The 7,933-nt window shown below is 35.0% G+C and overlaps 1 protein-coding gene across 1 annotated transcript; it reads left to right on the forward strand.

The window, feature by feature from the left end:
* Nucleotides 1–4,850: 4,850 nt before the first annotated feature.
* On the forward strand, nt 4,851–7,126 carry LOC127127384 (uncharacterized). Its single transcript, XM_051056557.1, has one exon. The coding sequence runs from the start codon at nt 5,270–5,272 to the stop codon at nt 6,836–6,838; it is 1,569 nt and encodes a 522-aa protein (XP_050912514.1). The 5' UTR covers nt 4,851–5,269; the 3' UTR covers nt 6,839–7,126.
* The last annotated feature ends 807 nt before the right edge of the window (nt 7,127–7,933 follow it).

Genomic DNA, 7,933 nt, shown 5'->3' on the forward strand with positions numbered 1-7,933 from the left:
TATATATATATATATATATTGTTTGTTTGTTTTTCTGTGTAGTGTCCTCAGCAAAACAATTCGGTCGATTGCGGATTTTTTGTATTGAGATTTATGAGAGAAATCATTGCGTTGAATCGTATAGACATCCCAAAAATGGTATGGAATAATAACTTAGGGTTTATTTTAATATTATCGGATATTTCTCTAATTTGTTACTAAATCATGAATATGTTTTATTCTCTTAATTGTAGTACTTTGACGAATACAAATCTTACTCAAGAGCTCATTTGGATGAAATGAAGGATGAATTGTGTCAATTCATTATTGATCAAAGAATCATATAGGTTGTAGTTGTTGTACATATATGTATGGAATGTTGTTGTACATGCATGAATATCAATATATTAATGTTGTATATATGGAGGATAAATGTTGTATATAAATGGATTCATGTTGTATATATCAATGGATTAATGGTGTATAACATTGGATTAAAGGATGAAATCAATATGAATTTTACACTTTTGCAGCATGCACAGGTTCCCAATTAAATACCCACTGTTTTTCAAACAATTTTTTTTAAAATAACTAACACTTTGCCCTCTAAACACTTTACATTGACAACTTTAGAGGGCGTTTCTTCCAGAAAGCGCCCTCTAAGGTGGCCCTTTATGGACCACTCCAGAGGGCGCTTTTTTCTGAAAGCACACTATAATATGGCCCTTAAAGGGCCACTTTAGAGAGCGCTTTCTCCAGGAAAACAAAGCGTTGTCTTTACCTATGCCAGCGCCACTTTAGAGGGCGCTTAAAAGCGCTGTTATAGGCCAAAATAAACGCCCTCTTTTCCCTTATTTTGGCGTAGTGTGTGTATATATATATATATATATATATATATATATATATATATATATATATATATATATATATATATATATATATATATATATATATATATATATATAACAACTATTAAGAAAAATAACAAAAGGAAAGTTTGTTTTCGTATTCAATTATTATTTTTATTTCATTTCCTTTACTAAAAATTTATTTAAAATGGTTTAGATGTATGATATAGGATGTCATATTATGATATTTCAAAAGAAAAAAGTTTGAATTAGTCTTAGAAATGGCCTTAATCCATTGAATGCTTAATTTGATTGATCTTTGTTTGTGTGAATACTTGCTTGTGTGACTCATTTAATCTTGCATTTGGACCTTTAATTATTAAATATGATAACAAAAAATGGATGCATAATAAAAATCAATATTTCAAAATAAGATTAAAACACTTGATCAACATCTAGTTAGTTTTCAAAAGATCTCACCATTTCACCATCAACCAATTTTCATCCAATTTCAAAATTAACTTCAAACCATTTTATAAATCATTTTCCACTAACAGGAAACATCATCGATCAACATCGTGCTTTTTTCCCCCACTTATCTGAAGCGTGTAACAACTTTTTATTGATAAAAAATGGTTGAAAAGGGACTGGGTGGTTTACACTTGTCTATTCCTCGAATGATCGAATGATTGGCCCACGTCAAATTGCTCGATCTTTTCGTCATCCGAATAAAATACCTAAGTTCAATATTAATTTTCTCAAGTAACTTGGACAAAAATGTAAGGGGTGGTTTAAACTTGTCTGCTCCTCTAATGATTTAATGATTGGCCCACATCATATTATTCGATCTTTTCGTCGTCCGTCTAAAAACAATTCAACTCAATCAAACCTTTTGCCTTTTGGAATCAACTTTCAAACTCTTCTCACAAATGAAAGATGTTTCATCTTGAGACGATGCAAAATAATGTTTCGTCCATGAATGTGTGAGTGAGATAAGTGACATTTTTCCCGTGAATGTTAATATGTAGAAGTCCATGCAATGTGATGCAAACGCCCTCTCCTCTAAACTGTTTTGGGTAAGCGTGTAACAACTTTTTATTAATTAAAAAATGGTTGAAAAGGGAATGAATGGTTTACACTTGTCTAATCCTCCAATGATCGAATGATTGACCCACGTCAAATTGCTCGATCTTTTCGTCATCTGAATAAAATACCTAAGTTCAATATTAATTTTCTCAAGTAAGTTGGACGAAAAGGGAATGGGTGGTTTAAACTTGCCTGCTTCTCGAATGATTGAATGATTGACCCATATCATATTGTTCGATCTTTTCGTCGTCCACCTAAAAATAACTCAAGCCATTCAAATCTTTTTCCTTTTGGCATCAACTTTCAAACCCTTTTCACAAACAAAGATGTTTCATCTCGAGAAGATGCAAAACAACGCTTCGTCCGCGAATGTGTGAGTGAGATAAATGACATTTCCCCGTGAATGTTGATATGTAGAAATCTATTCAATGTGATGCAAACGCCCGCTCCTCTGAACTGTTTTGGATAAGAAATGTTTTTCATCGATTGTGACAAAATAAATTTCGCTAAAATCTACCAACAAACAAACATTTTCTACCCAGAACTGTGTAGCCTTGAGTTCTTCATCGCACCCAGAGATACGTAGGAGCGAGATTCAAAGTCTCGTCAGACACCTCAATAGGAAATAAACCTTTTAGTCCTATTATTTTTCCCTCTTAATAATTCGAGAAGCTTAACATTCAAAAGGTAAAAATAATGCGCAAACTAACTAAATGATCCATATTGAGTACAACAGACATGAGGGGATTTAATATTTTCCCCTTGCATAATCGACTCTCAAACCCTGATTTGGTTGCGACGATCATAATATTAGTCATTATTTTATGGGTTTTATAGATATTTTACCTTTCCCATTTCGGGAATAAATAAATTTCGGTGGCGACTCTACTAGTCATTTCGCGAGTATGCGAAGCGCTTTACGAAGGATCATATTCTTTTTTTGAGGTATGACACCTCCCATACAAAGACATTTGAAGTATGATGCATTGGATGCATGACTCCTTGAGGGAATGAAACGATCCTCATTCATCAGTCTAAAAAATAATGAGGGGGTGAACGAAAACTGATGTTGTAATATCAAGCCCCTCACCTACCTATTCCTCGCTAATGGCTTTAGGGGAAACTGTTATAGGCCGACCAGAAAGACCCCATGTGACCTAAACCGACCATATCGACTCGACCTACAATCTGATAAAGGTAAAACTCCTTCAAGAATCTTCCTAATTAGTGGAGATAATTACGTTTATGATCACAAGAGATCTCAATCCTAAAGCAAATCCAACGAACATCCACAAAGAATGACGAGAAAATAGTTAGTTCGTTATTTCGCCCTCTCTCTATATATAACATATGCGCCAAATTGAAGTAACAAGTTTCAAATGCAATTTTATTTCACTCTTCTTCTTCATATCTATCTATATATATATATATATATATATATATATATATATATATATATATATATATATATATATATATATATATATATATATATATATATATATATATATATATATATATGAGCATTGAAGTGTTATCCCTACAGATCCCCCCACTCCACTGCATCAGAGGCTACGATCCACCGTCACCTCCGTTCAACTCCCCATCTCTGGTTCCAGAACGAAACATAAACAAACCACCAGCACATAATAAGAGCTTGAAAAAGGCAAAAATCTCAGGCTATAGATGAAATATGCCCTTGAAGGATGGTCAACCTACTTTGAAAACACTTTGTCCCTATGTGTGTGTTCTTTTGTTCTTACTAGGATCGGGAAGGATACTCAAAGGATGTAGTGGATCTCTGACCGTCCTTGATCGTGATCTGTTAAGCTTTCGGCTACAAAAGAAAAGGTGTCATCTCCTTCCCACTAGGAGAATTCAATACCATATGGCTATGACAACTCATTCTGATCGTAGAGGTGATATTGTATTGGCAAGTCCTGTCATTGAAAGCACTCTGCCCTTATAGGTCTCATGCTTGAAGGACTTAGTAATACGATAAAGAGCACCCCTTAAGGATGAGATAAACTCTATGAGGCTTTTGATAATGGCAGAAGATCATACCCTAAAGTAGACAGGGCAAACCATATCATATTAGAAGGCTAACCGGACTGATACCTGCAAATAAGAGACCTCAACAACACTCTAAATACGACAAACTAGTGAAGAGTTAGGCTATAAGCAATTTGCCCTAATATAAAAATAATTTGACCCTGATAGAGGGGAAACACCATTAAAAGTCTATGGATAATCCAGTCTCTCGCACAAAGTATTTCTCATTTTCAGACCTAATAGTTGAGGGATTGTGTACAGTCTGGTCTCTCACCTAAAACATGTTGCCCTTACATACCTCATGCTTGATGGGCTATATAAAATCCAGTAATTTAGGCTGAATCCAAACCCAAACTCAATAGAGCATGTCCTGATTTCAAGTCATCCTACGGGACAGGACTAAGTTAGATCACCGTAAATGGACTACGTCGAATAAACTGACCCATGTTTAAAATATCATATTTTTGACTGATACCTTTTAGTACAGAGCATTCAAGACATATAAAACAATAGATATTTGATTTCAGAGAAAGAAAGAAGTAAAGAACTTGATTCGTATTTATTCATAGAAATATTTATTTAAATATTTTTATTAATTATTATTAGTAAAATAAAGATTAATAAAAACAAAATTAATAATATAAAAAATAATACTACATTAATAATCTAAAAATAATATTGTTAAGTATAAAAAATAATACTACATTAATAATCTAAAAATAATATTGTTAAAATAAAATAAAAAATGTAAATAAAATACTTTAATAAGACGAAAAAGTTAGTTTTTCTTTCTTCCATATTAAGAAAGGTTATTTATTTAAGGCAAGTGTTTTAAAATTTAACGAATATGAACAAAAATAGAAATTGAATATATTTAATTATTTCTTCAAACATAGAAACTTGCAAAAATCGATCCTTGTATCGAAAAAGACTACACTCCTCTATCCACGCATCAGAATCCGCTTCGAATTTCACTTTCCCCTGCACCGGTCCTCCCGGTTACCAGTCTCCACTGTCTTTTAATATTCTGCCACCATCACTGAGTCGCACACTACCGAGTCACGGACTCGCTCTTTACTTCTCCATACCCAAACACACAGAACAGACAAAAACATTCTTAACCTTGTTCATTCTCGAAACATGCATTCCCGTTTTGCCCCTCGCGTTTTTCTCTATTTCCCAATCTTTATCACAGAACCAAAACCCTTAATCGGAGCTAACCATACCTCAGCTAGATTCTGCTCCAGATAAAAAACTCCAATTTTTTTCTTTCTATTTTACATTTTTTTATTAGATTTTGAGTAATGAAAAAAAAGTGCACAATGGCTACCATGGAACATACCGCAGCGAAGCCTAGCTCTTTCTGGAACCTTCTGATACGGTTACTCCTCTTTGGAGTTTTCATCATCGCCATCCGTTTCGCTTACGTCATCTCCATCGCCGGTGAGTCATGCCACGTCGGTAATTTCTGCTTCTTCTCCTTGCCGGAGACTCTCACCATCGCTATTTCCGGCAATGACCCTTTCTCCGGTGAGTCTACTCCCGGCGGAGTTCGTGGAAATTCGTCGCTAACAGAGCTTTATTCTAGCAAGGAGTGGCTTGACAGTGTTCATTTCTACTCGTCGGTGTTTCATGACCTAATCTCCGGCGGTTACCTCTCGACTGAGTCGGAGTCACTCTGCGTGGAAACGCCGACCGGACGCGATGTTTTTGCGCTGAGAGAAATTGGCGTCCGAAAGGCGGTTGGAATTTCGAAGAAATCAGTGAAGCCGCTTGTAAAATCAGGAAGCGGTGAGCGAATTCCGTTCGGCGAGAATTACTTTGATTTCGTTTTCTCCGGTGAAGGCTCGTTTGCGAGGTCGGCGAAGCCGGCAGTATTCGCGGCGGAGATTGCTCGGACGCTGAAGCCAGGAGGATTCGCGGTATTTCATTTCACAAACCCTAAAGATACTTATAGTTTCAATTCATTCCTTGATTTGTTTCATTGTTTCAAAGTAGTTAAGTTACATGTTTTAGAAGGTTTTGATTCTTCAATGCCTCATATACATGAAACTGTATTGAAGAATGAGTGTGTTAATGATGATATTGCTGGTAAATTCGTTAGTGATTATTATTCGAATGAAAAATGTTATGTTCCTGGGTATAAAAAAGATTTGGTTAGAATTGCTGAGCCATTGATTGAGAAGGAACCATTGAAGCCATGGATTACTTTGAAAAGGAACATAATGAATATAAAGTATCTATCTTCAATGGTTGATATAAGTTTCAAGAATAGGTATTTGTATGTTGATGTTGGAGCTAGAAGCTATGGCTCTAGCATAGGATCTTGGTTTAAGAAACAGTATCCTAAACAGAACAAGACATTTCATGTGTATGCAATTGAAGCTGACAAGACTTTTCACAAGGAGTATGGGTTGAAGAAAGGGCTTACTTTGATTCCTTATGCCGCTTGGGTAAAGAATCAGACTTTAAGTTTCGAGATTCATCGAAATCCTGGGGAGCATGTTGAGGTTAAAGGAAGAGGGATGGGTAGGATTCAACCTTTGCAGTCGAGAGGGAAGAAGTTTGATGGGGAGGTGGAGAAGATACAGGGATTCGATTTCGCCAATTGGTTAAAGAGCACGGTTACAAAGAATGATTTTGTTGTGATGAAAATGGATGTGGAGGGTACTGAATTTGATCTGATACCGAGGTTGTTTGAAACCGGGGCAATCTGCTTGATAGATGAGATTTTTCTCGAATGCCATTACAATAGGTGGCAGAGATGTTGTCCTGGGCAGAGGAGTGCAAAGTATGAGAAAACATATGATCAATGCCTGGAACTTTTCAATTCTCTTAGACAAAGTGGAATTCTTGTTCATCAATGGTGGTAATTTCCATAGGTGAGATTCTTCTATACTTGTTCTGTAACATTATTATTGTTTTCATTTTATCCTTTTACACGTTTCTTCTTCAAAGTCCATAGATATCCCTTTCCTTCATTTCTTTTTACCCTAGACTATAGAAATTAGAGAAGATTACTGTGTTTCAAATTTCTTTCCATGTAAAAGTTGGAATTGAAAATCAAAGCATTTCTTTAAATCAACTGTATTCTCTGCACAAGTTTCATCTTGTATATACTACCTTGAATAGATATGGAAATCGATAACTGGATTCTGTCATATCTTATTTGTTTTTACTACGAAGAGAATATGATTGTTCTATTTTGTCAGCGTGGTTTTACTGTACTGCATTTAAGGTTAAATGTTCTTGGATCTTTTCACTTGAGAGCATGTGGTAGTTTTCTTTGTGTTTATTGCCATAAATGAGGTGGGGAAGAATATTGAACAGTTTGTTAATTTTCTAAAATTGTTGGTAAATTTGAGATAAGTTCATAAATAGTCTTGATTATTCTTGCTTGAAGGGGAAGCAAGTACTACCTAAATTACTTCCAAGTAGGGTAGGAGGATAGAAAGCTAAACCATAGACATTGCTATCACACCAAACTTTGCTGCCAAACTGTTAATTGGAGTGAAATACTCATTCCATGAATTGTCCTAATGTAGTTTTCCTGTTTGTTAGTTCTTGGATGTTTGTTATCTTTGGAAAAATTATTAGCAAGTCATCTTCTAATATTCTCTCTTCTAACCCTTGCTATTATAAAGTGAAAAAAAGAATCTGTGTAGGCTCCATTTCTTATTCACCAGGGGTCAATTTTCAAAGTGATGGGGTCCAAATAAATTTCATTCGGTGATATTGTATTCAAAAGAATGTTATAAAGAAAAAGGATGATCAGCAAGCATTTATCTTGTCTTTGAAAGGGAAAGCAAGATATTAGACGTAATCATTAAGTAAGATTAGTGTGAGACTTTACTAGTTTTGTTTAATTGGAATGTACCCATTAGTAGTGTTGCCTGTTGGTGAAATGTCATTTTCTCATATAAGAAGCTAGTAAGCATTAGCATCGGGGTAGTAAAAAAGGACCGGTT

The sequence above is a fragment of the Lathyrus oleraceus genome, chromosome 3 (assembly GCF_024323335.1).
Source record: "Lathyrus oleraceus cultivar Zhongwan6 chromosome 3, CAAS_Psat_ZW6_1.0, whole genome shotgun sequence".
Lineage (NCBI taxonomy): Eukaryota > Viridiplantae > Streptophyta > Magnoliopsida > Fabales > Fabaceae > Lathyrus > Lathyrus oleraceus.